The sequence below is a fragment of the Schistocerca serialis genome, chromosome 12 (genome assembly GCF_023864345.2).
Source record: "Schistocerca serialis cubense isolate TAMUIC-IGC-003099 chromosome 12, iqSchSeri2.2, whole genome shotgun sequence".
Classification (NCBI taxonomy): Eukaryota; Metazoa; Arthropoda; class Insecta; order Orthoptera; family Acrididae; genus Schistocerca; species Schistocerca serialis.
In genome coordinates, this window is record NC_064649.1 from 26,983,064 (window position 1) to 27,005,314 (window position 22,251).

Here is a 22,251-nt window from a genome sequence, read left to right on the forward strand (position 1 = left end):
AATATTGAGTGAAAAGAAAAATGTAATTAAAAACCTCCAAACCAAATCCTTACTAACAATGTAAGCCATTAGTTTTCAAACTACTTTGTATCAGATGTTGACAAAATGATATGACAAAATACAGTTGCAATTACAAAATTTCTGACCAAAGGTCTTATAGCTTCAGTTACACTAGTGGATGACATTTTACTTAAGATTGTAAATATTTGTCTCCCCGATTTTTTGACGCCTTCCAAATACTTCGTATGCTCGTAAAATATCCATTTTGGTATGTAGAATCTCAGTTGTCCCAGACCCAATTTTAGTTTTGACCATTTTATAATGCTCATGATGGTACTGTATTTTCATATTTGTCCATTTCCTTTCACACTCCACAAGCGTTAACCAGTTTTATCCGAAACTTCTTTCAACAAATCTTTCCTTTTACATCTGTCTCTGTATGCAGAATCAGAAGGATCCTACAGAGGTTTCCTCATTTTAATTTCTAACAAAAACTGAATTGTTGGATCTGTTGATGACACTTGAGTTGCCATTGGTGAAAGAAACACAGCAGACGACACGGCAAATGCGCATACGCAAGTTACACAACTCTGCCGTGTTTTTGCTCACTGACCATAAGTTACAAACTCGAGACAGAACTTCCCTCAACTAGTTGTTCAGACTCGCGACTTCAAACAGCAGTTGAAAACCAAGTCAAACTTCGAGTTGGAAACACCTGTCAACCGAGTATGTTGGAGTTGGTTTTTAGTGTGAAGGTTCCTTAAAAAAGACTGCCATTCAGTGGCCTAGGGAGGAGATGTGACCCAATTAAACAGTCACCAACAACACCTCATCGCACATTCACATAGGACTACAATTGATGAGTGTGAGTAAATGTGGATTAAGCTCATTCCAGACATGTGAATTGTGGATGTTGAAGACTCCATCACAACTTGAAGTTGCATCATCTGTAAACAGCACAGAGGTTGGGAATGCACATGCATTTGACACTGTCTCAGGTACCATTGTAAAAACCACGCTCTGAGTAGATAATAAACTGGCTCTGGATCGTGCACATGCTATAAGGGAAATGGAAGTAACAGTTGCTCATTCATCCCCATATTACACACAATTACATGAGTTCTGATGGAAGAATCTTTGTGCACATGCTGCAGGACAGCTTCCTCAAATTACATAGCTTGTATTGTGCAACTATGGCCCACACCAGGTAATCTGCTAAATGACCCAGTTTCGCACAGACATTGACGCACACCAAAACACTGAAGCTGGGTATGGTGATGGGGATATTGTTGATAAATCCAGTGTGCTGCTTGTCCATTGTGGTTTGCTGTATAGTAAGCATCGACCGTAGGAGTGTACTCACTCCAGGTGTATTGCTCCATTAGTAAAGATGTACAACTAAATGTAAATGTGAAACAGCTATTACAACTGAAAGCAAATCATGCCCTCTACAGGTACAACAGGATCCGTCACAAAAACACATCAGTCGTTACAACTAAAGAATGAATATGCCATCTTCTGTATTAAAAAATGCTCTCAGGAAATTATGACAGTAGAAAAAAAGTATTTGTATTGGTGTCCCATGCAACCTCCTGGAGCTTACCAGATTAAATAATTTTCACTTTGCATGGTGAATAAGCAGGTACTGTATTTGCACCCTTTAAAAATTTGAGACTCTATCACACAGCTCTAGGATAAGAAGAAAATATTGCACGGCTACACACAGCAGCAAAAGAAGTGAGATACACTGGTTTTTTATGAAATATAACATTTTGTGAGCTATTATCTATCTTCTGCTTTCAAAACTCCATAGGTGCTCTTCTCCATATCTTGCTGGACTACGCAAATGGTTGGACAGGTGTGAAGAAGAACACATTGAATGCAGCAGGGCTTCTGCTCTGGTCACTCTTTTAATTTACCAAGAAGTTAGGCAGCAATGCACACGACGTTTCAGAGCTATAGGGTTATTCTGGAAGCGCCTGTAAAAAACTTATTCTGGAAATACACATAAATCTCTCTGGGGTACTGGTGCAGCAAGGTATGCAGGTGAACTTTGTGGGATTTGGAAAGCAGAAAAATAAAAAAGAATTTAAAAAATCGGATGTCCAAGATGACTTTGAACATGTGTAAATGTGAACACTCAGAGGCCTAATAGTCATTTTGCATAATCACAATGGGTATTCTCCACTGATACCATCCTGACTTGTTGGTGGGTACGTGCACAAAATAATAGTTAGAGGTACTCTGATGAAGAAGGGTGCGTGCACTTAAGAAGCTTGATGCTGTGCGGTTCCTACATATCTACACAAACAACAAACAAATGCCTTGAAAAAGTGGCTCTTGAACTCCGATTCCTCTTCTACGTTTACGTTTGAGAGTGGTTCAGAGACAGGATGTATCAAAGAAGTAACTGGATGTCGATGGTATTCAGTGCTGGAAGTCATATCTGTGTCGGAAATAGAGACAGAATTGGCCAAGAACATACAGGTGAATGACCAACCCCACTGCAAACCGAAAATTATGGAGCTGGAGTATTTGGTACACACAGTTGTTGTCTGTGGTATTCTTTCAAGTGTTGCAGGTTTCATAACATGATTTGACTTATGCTTATTCAGTTCATTTGCCCACCCACCTGTATTCTGTGGCACTGTACTAACTCACATGTGCTCAATTTCAAGATACTGGAATCCTAATCATGCCACTTTGTCGAGGTGATCAATAATCAAACTCGCAAGCACAGTGCTAGTCAAGACCCCTGATTTTGCGCGATTCATGAGGTGGTAACAATCACCACTCAACTAATCGACCTGCAAGTGAACTGAAAATTGTGCTCCACTGTTTTCAGTTGGTTTCTCAACTGGTGGTTTTCATACCTTCCGGCCTGTGCAGTCCCAGTTGACTCTGTGCTTGTGAGACGCATTATTGTTGGCCTCCGGAGCGTGTTCGAGGATGGGATTTCAGCATTCTGATATCTGCTGCATGTGAATTACTAAATTTCCAAGGAGGATAGCTGTATGAGTATGCAAATTTCATAAACAGAATCCATAGTGATGAGTGGTTTGTAAATTATTGACGTCTCCACCTGACCAGGCGTGGATCCAGAATTTTATTCTCGGTGGGAGAATAATACATAAAACTTTTACTGTAATAATAATATATCATTTAATTAAATTTTCACATGTAGTATGTTGTAATGTGATGATGATAATAACAATAATAATTTGTTTGCACCAGTTCTCAGTACACTGAGGTGACAAAAGTCATGGGATGCCTCATATTATCATGTTGGACCTCCTTTTACCTGGTGTAGTGCAGCGGGATTGTGTACCATAAATGTTCGATTGGATTCATGTTGGGCAGTCTGGATGGCCAGATCATTTGCTCAAATTGTCCAGAATGTTGTTCAGACCAGTCATGAAAAATAGTGGCCACATGACACGGCACGTAGTCACTCATAAAAATTCCATTGTTGTTTGTGAGCTTGACATCCAGGAATGGCTGCAAATGGTCTCCAAGTAGTTGAACGTCCAGAGGATCCAGTCCATTCCATGTAACACAGCCCACATCGTTATGGAGCCACCACCACCTTGCAAAACTTGGTCTATGACTTTTTGGGGTCATCACTATACTCGAACCCTACCATTAGTTCTTATCAACTGAAATTGGGACTCATCTGACCAGGCTGTGGTTTTCTTGTGATCCTGGATTCAACAAACATGGTCACGAGCCAGGAAAGGTGCTGCAGGTAATGTCACGGTGTTATCAAAGGCACTCACATCCGTCATCTGCTGTCATGGCCCATTAACACAAAATTTCGCTGCACTGCCCTGAGAGATACATGCGTCATATGTCCCACTTTGATTTCTGCCATTATTTCCACAGTGTTGCTTATCTGTTAGCACTGACGATACTATGCAGACATTGCTGTTGTCGGTCATTTATTGAAGGCCATTGGTCACTGCGTTGTCTGCGGTGAGAGGTAATGCCTGAAATTTGGTATTCTCAGCACACACTTGACACTGTGTGTCTCAAGAGTATTGAATTACCTATTTAATTACAAAATTGAATGTCCCATATGTCTAGTTCCAATTACCATTCCATGTTCAAAGTCTGTTAATTCCCGTCGTGTAGCTGTAATCACATTTGAAGGCTTTTCACACGAACCACCTGAATACAAATGACAGTGCCATCAATACACTGCCCTTTTGTACCTTGTGTACATGATACTGCCGCCATTTGCATATGTGCACATCATTATCCCATGACTTTTGTCTCCTCAATGTATATTCCCTGAGCATAACTTCCAAAAAATTGCAGCTCAGAGAAATACAACATTTAGAAAGCATTAGTCCAAAAATCGACAGGAAGTGCAAAAGAGCTAAGCAGGGATGGCTAGAGGACAAATGTAAGGATGTAGAGGCTTGTCTCACTAGGGGTAAGATAAATACTGCCTACAGGAAAATTAAAGAGACCTTTGGAGAGAAGAGAACCACTTGTATGAATATCAAGAGCTCAGATGGCAACCCAGTTCTAAGCAAAGAAGGGAAGGCAGAAAGGTGGAAGGAGTATATAGAGGGTTTATACAAGGGCGATGTACTTCAGGACAATATTATGGAAATGGAAGAGGATGTAGATGAAGATGAAATGGGTGATAAGATACTGCGTGAAGAGTTTGACAGAGCACTGAAAGACCTGAGTCGAAACAAGGCCCCGGGAGTAGACAACATTCCATTAGAACTACTGATGGCCTTGGGAGAGCCAGTCATGACAAAACTCTACCATCTGGTGAGCAAGATGTATGAGACAGGCGAAATACCCTCAGACTTCAAGAAGAATATAATAATTCCAATCCCAAAGAAAGCAGGTGTTGACAGATGTGAAAATTACCGAACTATCAGTTTAATAAGTCACAGCTGCAAAATACTAACGCGAATTCTTTACAGACGAATGGAAAAACTGGTAGAAGCGGACCTCGGCGAAGATCAGTTTGGATTCCGTAGAAATGTTGGAACACGTGAGGCAATACTGACCCTACGACTTATCTTAGAAGAAGATTAAGGACAGGTAAACCTACGTTTCTAGCATTTGTAGACTTAGAGAAAGCTTTTGACAACGTTAACTGGAATACTCTCTTTCAAATTCTGAAGGTGGCAGGAGTAAAATACAGGGAGCGAAAGGCTATTTACAATTTGTACAGAAACCAGATGGCAGTTATAAGAGTCGAGGGGCATGAAAGGGAAGCAGTGGTTGGGAAAGGAGTGAGACAGGGTTGTAGCCTCTCCCCGATGTTATTCAATCTGTATATTGAGCAAGGAGTAAAGGAAACAAAAGAAAAATTCGGAGTAGGTATTAAAATTCATGGAGAAGAAGTAAAAACTTTGAGGTTCGCCGATGACATTGTAATTCTGTCAGAGACAGCAAAGGACTTGGAAGAGCAGTTGAACGGAATGGACAGTGTCTTGAAAAGAGGATATAAGATGAACATCAACAAAAGCAAAACGAGGATAATAGAATGTAGTCAAATTAAATCGGGTGATGCTGAGGGGATTAGATTAGGAAATGAGACACTTAAAGTAGTAAAGAAGTTTTGCTATTTAGGGAGTAAAATAACTGATGATGGTCGAAGTAGAGAGGATATAAAATGTAGACTGGCAATGGCAAGGAAATCGTTTCTGAAGAAGAGAAATTTGTTAACATCGAGTATAGATTTAAGTGTCAGGAAGTCCTTTCTGAAAGTATTTGTATGGAGTGTAGCCATGTATGGAAGTGAAAATGGACGATAACCAGTTTGGACAAGAAGAGAATAGAAGCTTTTGAAATGTGGTGCTACAGAAGAATGCTGAAGATAGGTGGGTAGATCACGTAACTAATGAGGAGGTATTGAATAGGATTGGGGAGAAGAGAAGTTTGTGGCACAACTTGACTAGAAGAAGGGATCGGTTGGTAGGACATGTTTTGAGGCATCAAGGGATCACAAATTTAGCATTGGAGGGCAGCGTGGAGGGTAAAAATCGTAGAGGGAGACCAAGAGATGAATACACTAAGCAGATTCAGAAGGATGTAGGTTGCAGTAGGTACTGGGAAATGAAGAAACTTGCACAGGATAGAGTAGCATGGAGAGCTGCATCAAACCAGTCTCAGGACTGAAGACCACAACAACAACAGTCCAAAAATTTTAGAAGCGCATGTATCATGCAATTTATTTAAGAACTATAATGCCAAAAAACTCTCACAACTCTGAGTACATAGTAATTTACATAATATAAAGTTGAAATGTGCAGTCACAGTTACCATTATTTGACATAACACCACAATTGTGAAAATATCTATAGACTGCGGCTATGAGACATGTAAATGAGAGAGTGGTGTTTTGTTCATTCATTTCCCCCTATGTTTCAGAAGTCAGACTTTCTGTTATTTTTTTCTTTGTGGAGACTTTGTCCCATCTTTCCTTGCCTTGTTTTTCTTAATCAACTTCCTGTGACGTGCTGGTTCTACCTGTGAGCTCACAAACTGTCAGGTTTGTTGCCAGCAGCAGCAGCTATGGTCAGCCTGTGAATGGCTGCCTTTTGCTGCCTGGAGCATTATATGCAGCTGGTCAGGCCACAAGACCATCCACATGGGCTAGCAACTGAAAAGTAACCTGCATTAAACATAGCATGTATCATCTAGAATTCCTTACCATTTTCATGCCAGTTTATTTTCAGAAAGTTAGTTGTGAAATCTGGAAGTTGATGCATGTACGATCAATCTCCTAACCCCCTACCTCTGTGTCTCTTGTATCCACACCTGCCTCTGACTGTATGTGATTGATTTTTCTATGTATCCTGATCTTTCGGTTGGATAACGTGTGTACATACCACAAAGGTAACATACAAAAGATCAGTTTTGCAACTGGGTCAGCACAGCTGTTCTGAGCATCATCATCGTCAGGTGGATGGTACGTTATCTGAAGATGGCCTACTACTAGTACCAAAACTGGTCATATGTTCATTAAATGGCTGTGTGATCGAGACTGTTTTTCACTAATTTTACTAGGGCTGTGTATGGTAGAGACCATGTACGTTAGACCTGTAGGTATCAAGATCTCTGCCCTGTCAAGCATGTGTATTGGGCACACTCTTGTCAATGAACGTCGCCTCTCAGCTGCAGCAGAATGAATGGTGAACCTGAAATACTGTGTTACAAGAAACATACAGTGTCTATATGACACTTGACATGTTGGATTAACTGATTGTATGGACTCCCATGTTGATCACACTATTGTACATGTACTGGTACTCACTGATGTATGTTATGAGTGTTTAATGGAATTAGTGTTTTAATCTATACCAGGCATCAGTGACAACACTACCAACATCACCTTACATACAAATGTGTTGCAAAGGTGTAAAGACACAATCTCAGAAGGAACACTAAACATGTTTATTCTCCTACTACAAGAATAGATTCACAATAACATTGAATGAAGTATAGAACAGTGGAAAATCTCATAGCTGTTGAACATATCAATATACAGGTTCACAGGTGAGGCATACAATAAGCAAGTAAATGTGAGGCCGAGGGCTTGGCTTTCCAGGCTTATACTGGCTGCTGTGCACACGGTACAGTGTTTGCTGTGCCACGAGTCCAGGTTGCGAGGTGACGACCATAGACCGTCCGTGGAGGCACATGTATCACATGCTGTTTGGTTATGCACGCTCACACTATCTGGTACAACAAAATGCTGCAACATATGGGTTATTCTTCAGTGTCCAGTTTTCCCATAAGGTTATGGTGTAGTTTCAAAAGTGTTATACAGCCTTGAGAAGGAGATAATAAAATTTTAACTAAACTATTAAGTTTATTCATATGTTCCATATCATATAACGTGGTGCATTTGTTGCTCTACACACCGAACTAATTTGCAGTCTCTCTATAAACGATGAAAAAAGTATATAATGCAACAAAATGAATAGCTACTTTCAGTCTTTTATTAAGATGTTAAGAATCATTGATACAAACTTTATACATGCATTGCTCGATAGCTCAAAGAAAAAATTTGGACTGTGTTGATCTGAAACGGATTGATCCTAAGGTAAGGCAGTTATGCAACCCCTCCACAGCTACCTACCCTGGCTGTGGGAATTCCTCATCCAAAAAGTGACAAACAATGACAGTATAGAGTGGAGGAGCGCCATAACTTTGGAAAATGACAGCTTCCCCTTTGTTAATAAAGCTATAACAAAAATCTTAGTGGTGAGTGAACAAAATACAATTGCCCAATGCTCACTATACAATGAGCAACTGTAGACCATTGAATCCTTCACCTACCTAGGGACTAAAATTACATAAAAAAGTGGTAAATCACTCCAAATAATGACAAGCTGAAGTCATCTACACTAGTATTAGAAGAAATCCCTAAATTTCAGTTACACAACAAATCACACAACTCTAAAAACTGTGAGTTCAGCTAAATACTTAGCGATTACAGTTGTTGTTGTTGTTGTTGTTGTTGTTGTTGTCTTCAGTCCTGAGACTGGTCTGATGCAGCTCTGCATGCTACTCTATCCTGTGCAAGCTTCTTCAACTCCCAGTACCTACTGAAGCCGACATCCTTCTGAATCTGCTTAGTGTATTCATCTCTTGGTCTCCCTCTACGATTTTGTCCTACCAACCGGTCCCTTGTTCTTGTCAAGTTGTGCCACAAACTTCTCTTCTCCCCAATTCTATTCAATACCTCCTCATTAGTTATGTGATCTACCCATCTAATCTTCAGCATTCTTCTGTAGCACCACATTTCGAAAACTTCTATTCTCTACTTGTCCAAACTATTTATCGCCCATGTTTCATTTCCATACATGGCTACACTCCATACAAATACTTTCAGAAACGACTTCCTGACACTTGAATCTATACTCGATGTTAACAAATTTCTCTTCTTCAGAAAGGCTTTCCTTGCCATTGCCAGTCTACATTTTATATCCTCTCTACTTCGACCATCATCAGTTATTTTGCTCCCCGAATAGCAAAACTCCTTTACTACTTTAAGTGTCTCAATTCCTAATCTAATTCCCTCAGCATCACCCGACTTAATTTGACTACATTCTATTATCCTCGTTTTGCTTTTGTTGATGTTCATCTTATATCCTCCTTTCAAGACACTGTCCATTCCGTTCAACTGCTCTTCCAAGTCCTTTGCTGTCTCTGACAGAATTACAATGTCATCGGCGAACCTCAACGTTTTTATTTCTTCTCCATGGACTTTAATACCTACTCTGATTTTTTCTTTTGTTTCCTTTACTGCTTGCTCAATATACAGATTGAATAACATCGGGGACAGGCTACAACCCTGTCTCACTCCCTTCCCAACCGCTGCTTCCCTTTCATGGCCCTCGACTCTTATAACTGCCATCTGGTTTCTGTACAAATTGTAAATATCCTTTTGCTCCCTGTGTTTTACCCCTGCCACCTTTAGAATTTGAAAGAGAGCATTCCAGCCAACATTGTCAAAAGCTTTCTCCATGTCTACAAATGCTAGAAACGTAGGTTTGCCTTTTTTAAATCTTTCTTCTAAGATAAGTCGTAGGGTCAGTATTGCCTCACGTGTTCCAACATTTCTGCGGAATCCAAACTGATCTTCGCCGAGGTCGGCTTCTACCAGTTTTTCCATTCGTCTGTAAGGAATTCGCGTAAGTATTTTGCAGCTGTGACTTATTAAATTGATAGTTCGGTAATTTTCACATCTGTCAACACCTGCTTTCTTTGGGATTGGAATTATTATATTCTTCTTGAAGTCTGAGGGTATTTCGCCTGTCTCATACATTTTGCTCACCAGATGGTAGAGTTTTGTCAGGACTGGCTCTCGCAAGGCCGTCAGTAGTTCCAATGGAATGTTGTCTACTCCCGGGGCCTTGTTTCGACTCAGGTCTTTCAGTGCTCTGTCAAACTCTTCACGCAGTATCGTAGCTCCCATTTAATCTTCATCTACATCCTCTTCCATTTCCATAATATTGTCCTGAAGTACATCGCCCTTTTATAGACCCTCTATATACTCCTTCCACCTTTCTGCTTTCCCTTCTTTGCTTAGAACTGGGTTTCCATCTGAGCTCTTGATATTCATACAAGTGGCTCTCTTTTCTCCAAAGGTGTCTTTAATTTTGCTGTAGGCGGTATCTATCTTACCCCTAGTGAGATAAGCCTCTACATCCTTACATTTGTCCTCTAGCCATCCCTGCTTAGCCATTTTGCACTTCCTGTCGATCTCATTTTTGAGACGTTTGTATTCCCTGTTGCCTGCTTCATTTATTGCATTTTTATATTTTCTCCTTTCATCAATTAAATTCAATATTTCTTCTGTTACCCAAGGATTTCTACTAGCCCTTGTCTTTTTACCTACTTGATCCTCTGCTGCCTTCACTACTTCATCCCTCAAAGCTACCCATTCTTCTTCTACTGTATGTCTTTCCCCCATTCCTGTAAATTGTTCCCTTATGCTCTCCCTGAAACTCTGTACAACCTCTGGTTTAGTCAGTTTATCCAGGTCCCATATCCTTAAATTCCCACCTTTTTGCAATTTCTTTAGTTTTAATCCACAGTTCATAACCAATAGATGATGGTCAGAGTCCACATCTGCCCCTGGAAATGTCTTACAATTTAAAACCTGGTTCCTAAATCTCTGTCTTACCATTATATAATCTATCTGATACCTTCTAGTATCTCCAGGATTCTTCCATGTACACAACCTTCTTTTATGATTCTTGAACCAAGTGTTAGCTATGATTAAGTTATGCTATGTGTAAAATTCTACCAGACGGCTTTCTCTTTCATTTCTCTCCCCCAATCCATATTCACCCACTATGTTTCCTTCTCTCCCTTTTCCTACTCTCGAATTCCAGTCACCCATGACTATTAAATTTTCGTCTCCCTTCACTATCTGAATAATTTATTTTATCTCATCATACATTTCATCAGTTTCTTCATCATCTGCAGAGCTAGTTGGCATATAAGCTTGTACTACTGTAGTAGGCATGGGCTTAGTGTCTATCTTGGCCACAATAATGCGTTCACTATGCTGTTGGTAGTAGCTTACCCGCACTCCTATTTTTTTATTCATTATTAAACCTACTCCTGCATTACCCCTATTTGATTTTGTACGAGGGTTATTCCAAAAGTAAGGTCCGATTCGCCGTAACTATTGAAATTTGGCGCCAATGACAAAACACGCATGCGCGCCGACTCCCGGCAAGCCTTGCGCGTCAAACGCTGCCATTCGCTTTGTTACTGTTGCTGAGTGTAGTTCACAGTGTCACTTTACAATGTTTAAGACAATTTATCAGCCCGCCGATTGTGAATTAAGGGCAGTGATACGGTTTTTGTCTGCAAGAAACAATTCAGCGGCGGAAATCCATCGGCAGATTACTGAAGTGTACGGTCCTAACATAATGAGCGACAGTAAAGTGCGCAAGTGGGTGCGAGCTTTTAATGAAGGACGGGATAATGTGCACGATGAACCACGGTGTGGCCGACCATCAGTGATTTCAGACGATTTGGTCAATGCGGTTGACAAAAAAATTCGTGAAGATCGCCGATTCACTATTACAGACGTAGACATGCATTTTCCGAATGTGAGTAGAACAACTTTGTACAGAATTGTGTCTGAACATTTGAAGTTTCAGAAATTGTGTGCCCGTTGGGTTCCCAGGCTGCTTACTGAGCCCCAACGAATGAAAAGAATGGCTTTTGCTCTTGATTTTTTGGAGCGATATCATAAGGAAGGTGACAGTCTTTTAGACAATGTTGTCACAGGGGATGAGACATGGGTTTCTCACATCACTCCAGAATCTAACGTCAGTCAATGCAATGGCGTCACACGTCATCGCCAGTCAAGGTCAAGGCAAAGCAGACAATCTCAACACGTAAGGTTATGGCGACTGTGTTCTGGGATAGACGTGGAGTATTGTTAGTCGACTTTATGTAGAGAGGAACAACGATTAATAAAGCCGCCTACTGCGCTACCCTGACTAAACTTCGACGTGCAATCCAGAATAAGCGACGTGGTCTTTTGTCGTCTGGAATCTTGTTGCATGACAATGCCAGACCCCACACTGCAAATGAAACGCAAGAAATTTGGATGGGAACAGATGGACCATCCTCCTTACAGTCCGGACCTGGCGCCAAGTGATTTCCACCTGTTCCGTTACTTAAAGGAGTTTCTCGGCGGCAAGCGCTTCGACACAGATGATGAAGTGAAAGAAGCAGTTAAGGACTGGTTATAACATGGGCATTCAAAAGCTTGTTGAACAATGTGACAAATGTTTAAATAAGTATGGAAGTTATGTAGAAAAATAGATAAAGATGTAAGGAATGTAAATAAAACAATTGTTTTGAAAAAACATTTTAGTTTTGATTTTTTTTTATAACCGGACCTTACTTTTGGAATAACCCTCGTATTTATAACCCAGTAATCACCTGACCAAAAGTCTTGTTCCTCCTGCCACCGAACTTCACTAATTCCCACTATATCTAACTTCAACTTATCCATTTCCCTTTTTAAATTTTCTAACCTACCTGTCCAATTAAGGGATCTGACATTCCATGCTCCGACCTGTAGAACGCCAGTTTTCTTTCTCCTGATAACGACGTCCTCTTGAGTAGTCCCCGCCTGGAGATCCGAATGGGGGACTATTTTACCTCTGGAATATTTTACCCAAGGGGACGCCATCATCATTTAACCATACAGTAAAGCTGCATGCCCTCGGGGGGAAAAATTACGGCTGTAGTTTCCCCTTGCTTTCAGCCGTTCGCAGTACCAGCACAGCAAGGCCGTTTTGGTTAGTGTTGCAAGGCCAGATCAGTCAATAATCCAGACTGTTGCCCCTGCAACTACTGAAAAGGCTGCTGCCCCTCTTCAGGAACCACACGTTTGTCTGGCCTCGCAACAGATACCCCTCCGTTGTGGTTGCACCTACGGTACGGCCATCTGTATCGCTGAGGCACGCAAGCCTCCCCACCAACGGCAAAGTCCATGGTTCATGGGGGTAGGGATTACAGGAAACTTTTCTATGTGAGTGTACCAATTTAAGTTATTTGTAACTGTGATTACAGTTACAAATAACTTAAATTGGTACTCTAGCATAGAAAATGTTTCGGGGAAAGTGAACCAAAGGCCACTTCAGTAGCAGTAATCTTGGAACATAGGTTTACTAAAGAGATCACCTACATTAGGTTCACTAAAGAGATCACGTACATTAGGTTTACTAAAGAGATTGCCTATATTATTCTTGTCCGTCCTCTTCTGGAGTATTGCTGTGCAGTGTGAGATACACATCAGACAGGGTTGTCAGAGGACACAGAAAAACTTCAAAGAAGGGGAGCTTGTTTTGTATTATCGTGAAATAGGGAAGAGATTGCCACGGGTATGCTATGCGAATTGGGGGGGGGGGGGGGGTGGCAATCATTAAAACATAGGTGTTTTTCATTGCGGCAGGACCTTTCCACCAAATTTCATTCACCAACATTCTCCTCCAAATGCAAAAATATTTTTTTTGGCACCCACCTTCGTTATATGAAATGATCAATGTAATAAAGTAAGAGAAATTAGAGCTCACATGGAAAGATTTAAGTGTTCGTTTTTCTCACACACTGTTCGAGAGTGGAACAGTAGAGCAATAGCTGGAAGATGGTTCAATGAATACTCTGTCAGGCACTTTATTGTGAAATGCATAGTAGTCACGTAGATGTAGATCTTCAATTTCTGACACTGCCTACTCGTGTAACATGTTGAGGTTAACTGCAGATTTTGCAGTTTACTCCGTAAAGAAATATAGATTGACAGTTCTGCCTCTCATGTGTGGTAGCTCAACAGATTCTCTCTTGTGGGCTGTAGGGTTTATATGTAATGAAATATGTTTTTTATGAACCCATAACTTGGTATTGTATTGATGGATGTGACCCCACACAGCTGGTAGCATCACCAATGAATACAGTCTTCATTAAGAACTGTTCATCCATGAATGTCTTTTTGTTTATTAATATCTTTCACAGCACAGACAAAGAGGGCATTCCTGACTAAGAGAAGTCTAATGCTATCAAATATAGGTCTTAATTTGAGGAAGAAATTTCTGAAGAATTTATGTTTGGAGCATGGTAGTGAATAATGGAATGTGGGAAAACTGTAAAAGAAGAGAACTGAAGCATTTGAGGTATGATGCTGTAGAAAGATGATAAAAATTAGCTGGACTGATAAGGTAAGGAATGAGGAGGTTCTTGGCAGAATCTGAGAAGGGAGGAGCATATGGAAAACCCTGGCAAGAAGAAGGGACGCGATGATAGCTCGTGTTAATACATCGTAACTTCCGTGGTGCTTAGGGAGTTGCAGAGGGTAAACACTGTAGGGGAGGACAGAGAATGGATTACATCCAACAGATATTTGAGGACATAGGATGCAAGTGTCATTTCAGATGAAGAGGTTAGTATAAGAGAGGTATTTGTGGCAGGCTGCATAAAACTTGCCAGAAGACTGATGCATCAAGGGAAAAAAAATCTTTCTTTCTACTGCATAACTGTAAAATGTACTACATAAAGTTGAGAAGCTTATGCGAACCATCGTGAAATGGGTTATTTTTGAGGCCCAGCCTTCAAACACAGTAGGTAAAACCATCATCCAGCTTCAACTGACTCGTCAGAACTGATGGCCTGACTGTATGCTTCACATCATAGCTGCTTCATAAGCTGTTTACATACATACAGATATACAAAATAATTTTGTTGGTTAATCTTTTGAGTTGGTAATGATGCATATTTTCAATTTTGTTTTGAACTGATTGAGATTCACACAGTATTCTCTCTGTTCACCTCTGCAAAATAAAGTCACTATCCACTTTAAGTGCATTGCCCCAGAAGATAATTCCATAGGACATGAAAAACTGAAATTAAGACAACACACTTACCTTTAGGTCAGTGTCTTTGATGCTTGTTCGGTGAGGAACAACAACAACAACACTGCTCTGAGCTTCTTGTGTAGTTTATCTGTGTGCTGTTTTTGTTTAACCTGTACTGTAAGGGATTTTTCATGGGATGTTTCATTAAATGTATTACCATTAATGTCCACTTATGGTGCTTGAAGATCATTTGTGTTTACTGTAAATAACATAATATGCATCTTTGTGAAATTAGGACTTAAACTGTTAGCTGTGAACTACTTGTAGGCCAGCTCAGCTATTGTCTTAGCTGTGTCTGGTAAGGTTTAGATTGGGCCCTTGATTAGTATGCTTGTGCCATCAGCAAGAATTACAGCTTCTGAGCTGTCCTCTAAATTTAATGGAAGATTGGTAGATCATTTGTATGGATTAAGAACAAGGAGGTATTTAGTACTGATCCTTGAGGGACCCCCCCCACATGTTACTTTCTCCCATTCTGAAGCAAACCTCATGTCTTTGATGCAGTCTGTCAGTGAGGCCCTTGTTTTCTGTTAGCTAGTTAGTAGCTATATATCTAAAAACAAAGATGATGAGACTTACCAAACAAAAGCGCTGGCAGGTAGATAGACACACAAACATACACACAAAATTCAAGCTTTCGCAACAAACAGTTGCTTCATCAGGAAAGAGGGAAGGAGAGGGAAAGACGAAAGGATGTGGGTTTTAAGGGAGAGGGTAAGGAGTCATTCCAATCCCGGGAGCGGAAAGACTTACCTTAGCGGGAAAAAAGGACACACACACACACACACACACACACACACACACACACACACACACACACACACACACACACACATCCATCCGCACATACACAGACACAAGCAGACATTTGTAAAGGTAAAGAGTTTGGGCAGAGATGTTCTTGACCAATGTGCTTCAGATTTTTACACGATACCCTAATAAATGGTTTGAGACACATAGGCTAAATGTTATATTAGTGTACATGGTATATAAACCTCTATTACTATATAAAGACAAGTTGTTGTTTAAAGTTGTTACCAAAAACCTCAATAAGTTCTCGATTGATTTACTTCAGATTTTTACACAATGCTGAAATAAACAATCGGACAGACATAGGCAATATATTTTTAATATATCTAATACATAAATACATATATATAGTGTGCTAGAGGGTAACATTTACAAAATATCTCGAAAATTTCCTGACCGATTTACTTCACAATTTCACATGTTACTCTAATAAACATTTGGAGAGACACAGGCTGTATATTTTTAAATAATATAACATGAAAAGGTGTGGTTTCATATTCATTCTCACAGTTGTTTTAACTTGGATATTAGGGCATTTAAACCATTAGACAAATTATTTGTTTGACATAATTATATTCTTCCTCCTATATGTAATTTTAAACAAAAATTTTTTACACAACAATTGCTGCTTTGTTTTCGTTGTCGCAGTCAGTATTAAGAACAAACGAAACAAACACCGTCCGAAGATGCCTTGAAGGCCCTATGATGCCGATCGGCCACCATGTCCTTCTCAGCCCTTAGGCGTCACTGGATGCGGATACTGAGGAGCGTGTGCTCAACACACCACTCTGTTGGCCGTTGTCAGTTTTCATGACTGGCACTGCTACTTCTCAATCAAGCAGGTTGTCAATTGGCCTCACAAGGGCTGAGTGCATTCTGCTTGCCAACAGCACTCAGCAGACCAAGACGGTGACCCATCCAAGCCCAGCAGTGCTTAACTGACAGCAACTGGTGTTACCACTGTGGCAAGACCATTCGCAGTCAATAATAAGAGGAAAAAGGAATCTTGTATTTATGGCTTATCAATGTACGATTATAGTATTATTATGGAATATGAATCATATGAAACCTCGCGTTCATAACCTTCATAGATTAAAACTATGATAAATACTGTCATTGAAGCTATTATCCTCACATATCTAGCACCTGGAGAGGTCTCTTCTGTACCCCTCATGTTGATGATCCCAATTAATTTACCCATTCATTTTAAGTGACTTCAGTTCCCAATCAAGGTTTCATTTGCAATAACAATAAACAAGGCTAAAGGCAAAAGAGAGACAGGAAGGGGGAGAAAATGGACAGATTGAAGGGAAGGAGGAGATGGATAGTGTGAGGGGGAGGAGAAGTACAGGGACAAAGAGAGGGGGGGGGGGAGAAGAGGAGATGGACAGAGAGAGGGTGGAGAAGGAGTTAGGGGACACACGAATGAGCCCATTAGGACTACGCAAAGTACTTAGTGACTTGCATTTGCCTTTCTTTGTGCCCATACTTCTTTCATTCTTTTACCATAGGCTTCTTTTCTTTCTTGAGACCATGTTGTTCCAGTCTTCTTCTTTGGTTTCTCCTCTTGGTCAACTTGCCACTTGTGAATTTTGGATCTGAAGATTTCCCTGTTTTGGATATCCTCTGGTGTAATTCCTGCTAGTTTCAGATCTGTTTTGATTTCGCCAATCCATTTCATTGGGTCTTTTTTACATATATACTTAGCAGTTGCAAAGCATTGCCAGGGTTGCAAGTCTTTCAAGCAAGCAAAACTGAGAGGCAGTTTACAGCTTCTGCTCAGTTAAGTGAGTCTGTATTGTATCATAGTCTACCATCTTCAATAGTTTTGGAAAGACTAGGGGAATAAATGTATTTGTGCTGAGGGGTGGTTTGCTTATCTTCACCTTTATAGATGGTTGTTACTACAGCTTATTTAAGTCTGCCAGGAAATATTGATTACAAAGGAAACATAAGGGTAATCCTGTAAAGCCGGCTCAAGATTTTAATAGTCCCCTAGAAATATCATCATAACCAACATAGTTACTACTTTTTAGTGACCTGATGAACTATGTAACATTCTTAGTGTTTATATTTTTGAAGCTAATATCAGTTGGTAATGTGTGCAGTGCCTGCACAGGTAAATTTAATGCATCTGTATTTTGTTTTTTACTAGTGAATGCAACATTTGTTTCAACAGTGAGGAAATGGACAGTGAATTGAAATAGTTATCATTTCTGCCATCTCTTGCTTAGTAATGTTCCACACTCTTTTTGCCTTATTCTTGTAGTGTTTCACTTTTAGTGTAGTGGATGTGTTTTGCTTTTTTAATAACAAACTGGATGATTTTACGATAATGGTGGTAATGAGGTTTCAGTTTTTTCACTTCAGCTCATCTTCTGATTTAAGTAAAGTAGAGCTGTCTATTCCTAACTCAAGATGCAACCCAGGAGTTATTCATTCCTTATCTTTATTCTGTTTAGTTTTACCCTTGTCATCATCATCATCATATCATCATCATCATCAGATGATCAGAGCCTATTGCAAAATATTTTAGACAAGATATCTGTATGGTGCAAAAATGGCAGTTTGACTCTAAATGATGAAACATATGAAGTTATCCCCTTGAGCACTAGAAGAAACCTGCTAAATTCTGGTTGCATGACTAATCAAGCAAATCTAAAAACTGTGAATTCAACTGAATATTAGGGATTACATTTACGAGCAGTTTAAATTGGTACTATCATATAGATAATGTGGGGAAAGCAAATCAAAGACAGTGAGTTTTTGGCAGGAATAGCAACCGGTCTACTAAAGAGTGTGTACGCTATGCTTGTCCATCCTCTTCTGGAGTACTGTTGCACGGTGTGAGACCTGCATCAGATAGGATTGACTGCAGAAATCGAAAAAGTTCAAAGGAGGCCTGTTCATTTTGTATTATTGCAAAATAAGAGAGAGAGTGCCATGGATGCTATACAAAAATTGGGGTGGCAGTAATCAAAACAAAGGCATTCTTTGTTGTGGCAGGATATTCTCATGACACTTTGATCACCAGCTTTCTCCGAATGCAAAAATATTTTGTTCGCAGTCATCTACATAGGGAGTAATGATCGTCATAAAAAAATAAGAGAAATTAGAGCTTGCACGGAAAGATTTAAGTGGTCATTTTTCCCTTCATGCTGTTTCAGAGTGGAACGATAGAGAAATAGCTTGAAAGTGGTTTGATAACCCATTGCCGGGTGCTTAATTGGGAAATACAGAGTAATCGTATGGATGTAGACATTTTTTGTTGGGGAAAACAAGACTCAAAATGCTACAGGAATATGTTTAAGAAAGGGCAAAATTTTCTAACTTCATCTATATAAATTTGTCCCCAACAATCTTCTACAGTTTCTTTCTGAATACCACAGTGCATTCATTGCTTGAGTCTACAACACACTACTTCTCTTTTACAATCTATACTATATTTTGCAGTTAACATTTGGCCTTTATAGTCAGATAAACTGTTGACTATTGGTTTTACAACAAAATTGCTGCAGGTTATTGTGTCTGAAAACAAATTTTCAGTGTTTGTTGTGCTATGTACCTGAATCTTCATAGGAGATTTTACTGCAGCTGAACATTGACAACTCTAGGTTCTTTGACCAGCACTATCTGATAGAAGTGCTTCACTAAAGTCTCCACAAGCAATGATTCTCCATTTAAGCTTGCATAACATTAAAACTGGTCCTAGCTGTTTTATGAAGCTTAACATACTTTCTGCTGTGATTATGACAGTGTGTTTGCCAATCGACTGTTGTGGCAAAGCATTCAAAGAGCTGATCAACACAATATTGGTTAACCTAAAGGGCCTGGAACTTATCTCATCGTGTTTTTGCACATTCTACACCTCTGTGGACAGATGTACCTGTGATTCTGATTGACCATTCTACTTCTTGCGCTTCAGGGAGTGTCACTGGTTGTTTTGACAACCTTGTCACAAATGATTATTTTCTCATCCACTTGTCTATTACTATTCCACAAAAACTGTTTGTCATTCTTCTTGATGTGCAGTTTGGAGCACAAGAAGTTCCTCTTGCATATTTTACCTGGTTGTACTTAGACCTCTCTGATATTCCTTTTACTTGGGGGAAGGGGAAGGGGGGAGAGGGGAGGGAGCACGGCATTACAGGTTCACTGAAAATTTGCAGATGTGAATTGCCTTGAGCTGTTTGGGTTCTCTTGTTAGATATGATTCCTTAAGTTTGCCCCTCTTAGTTAAATTTACTCTCTATTATTCTTGTTGTGCCTCTACACCATTAACTGAAATGCTATATGCTGACAGAAAGTATCTACCTCCTGTTATTTTCCCCAAAATGCCAGTGAAATATTAGTAAAAAATATTTCCTGTAGAGTACTGAAAAGGTGTCATTATTAATGTGAAACCTCCCAACATTTAAAAAGGAATTTAGATTATTTTTCTTACTTCTGACTGCAAGACACCTAGGTTGTAACTCTGTATACTATATTGTTAAATGAATACTGAAGCTAAATGAAAGAATGGTTGATTGAATGAATGAAAGAATGGGGCAGGAACTGAAATTGAGGTTAGTAAAGCAAAAGCTGAAATTCATAACTCCATTTTCAAATATTTGTTTACAAAGGAAAACCCAGGAGATTTGCCCAGTTTAATTCTTGTACCACTGAAAAGATGAAAGAAATAAGTATTAGTGTCAGAATGTTGTATTTTAATGACCTTGCAGACAACATTAAGAGGCATTTTGCAGGTGATGCAATTATCTATAACAAAGTACTATATCAAAGAAAATAAATATACAATCAGATGTTGTCAAGATTTCAACATGGTGCAGGGATTGGCAACTTGCTCTGAATGTTCAGAAATGTAAAATTTTGCACTTTACAAAACGAAAAACATGATATCCTATGACTATAATATCAATGAGTCACTGATGGAATTGGCCAACTCATACAAATACCTGGGTGTAGCACTGTTTAGGGATATGAAATGGAATGATCGCATAGGTTCAATCATGGGTAAAGCAGATGGTAGACTTCAGTTTATTGGTAGAATACTGGGGAACTGCAATCAGTCTACAAAGGAGATTGCTTATGAATCACTCTCGTGACTGGTTCTAGAATATTGCTCAAGTGTGTGTGACCCGTACCAGATAGGACTAACAGCAGATACTGTATGTACATGGAGAAGAGTAGGACAAGTGGTCACAGGTTTATTTAAGCTGTGGGTGAGTGTCACACAGATACTGAAGGAACTGAACTGGAAGAATCTTAAAGATAGATGTAAACTATACTGGGAAAGTCCATTAACGAAGTTTCAAGAACTAGCTTTAAATGATTGCTTTAGGGATATACTACAACCCCCTACATATCGCTCACAGAGCGATTGTGAGGATAGGGTTAGAATAATTACTGCATGCACAGAGGCAGTCAAACAATCATTCTTCTCACGCTCCGTACGTGAATGGGACAAGAAAAAATCCTAGTAACTGGCACAATGGGATGTACCCACTGTGGTGCAGTTCATGGTGGTTTGCAGAGTATAGATGCAGATGCAAACCATTACTTAACTCACCCTCTATAATTCTTGTTGTCCTTCTACACCATTACCTGAAATCATATATGTTGACAGAAAATGTCTACCTCTTGATATTCTCCCCAAAATGCCAGGTGAAATGATAATAAAAAATACTGTCCTCAGAAAACTGAAAAGGTGTCACATCATTAACTTGGTACCAAATGTACAAGATGCTCTTCTCTTCCCACCCCACCCACATTTTTTAAAACCTAGAATATTTCTCTTCCTTGTTGCTGCAAGACACCTAGTCTTCCATACTGTATACTTTATTGTTAAGTGGGTACTGAAGCTAAACAACTGAAAACAGGAATTTGTAAAAGAGAAGTGGCACACTCTTCTTTTGCAGGCAAGCTATACATATGTATTATATCTGTGCATGTTTTTCTAGCTCTGAGTTATACTCACAGTAAAAATGAAGAGCAGATCATAAGAAAAATGTTATTGCAGACAGTTGTTGTTGTGATTTCTGTGTAATAATGTCACTTATAGTTTGTGAGGTTCTTGGTGACTCATTAACAGATGGTTTTCAGGTATTTGGAATATCAACATCACAAAATGCAACACGTGACAGTAACAGACGAGTCAACAAATGAACCTGGCATCATCATTCCTGTAAGTACATCTTCTTCATAGCAGAAACCACAACCATAAATTTGTTCAGCAATGGTGACATATTTCCACTTAGGCCTCTTCTTAATTACACAACTATTTTTGGGTTAAAAAACCATTTTTGAGTGTTTACTTAGAGCAAGATGACAGTGATGTGAAAAATGCCTGAGAGTTGCTTTTTAAGCTGAAACTAATTGTGTAACTAAGAATGGATTCAAGTAAGCGTTACAAACTGACTGAGAAAATGTCACCTTCATTCCTTTAAATATTGATGGTTATAGTTACATTTTTAAGGTTTGGCTTTGTAGTTCAGTAATGGTGTCACAAAAAATACCCCTT

At 39.5% G+C, this 22,251-nt stretch overlaps 1 protein-coding gene across 2 annotated transcripts in view; it reads left to right on the top strand.

Moving 5' to 3' along the window:
• LOC126428209 (GA-binding protein subunit beta-1-like) overlaps positions 1-22,251 on the top strand; it is a 104,512-nt gene that overhangs the window by 8,934 nt on the left and 73,327 nt on the right. For both annotated transcript variants that reach the window (XM_050090125.1, XM_050090126.1), the window contains exon 2: positions 21,834-21,915. In XM_050090125.1, the coding sequence (XP_049946082.1) occupies positions 21,859-21,915 (57 nt within the window). In that variant the 5' untranslated portion in view covers positions 21,834-21,858. The remainder of the gene's footprint in view (positions 1-21,833; positions 21,916-22,251) is intronic.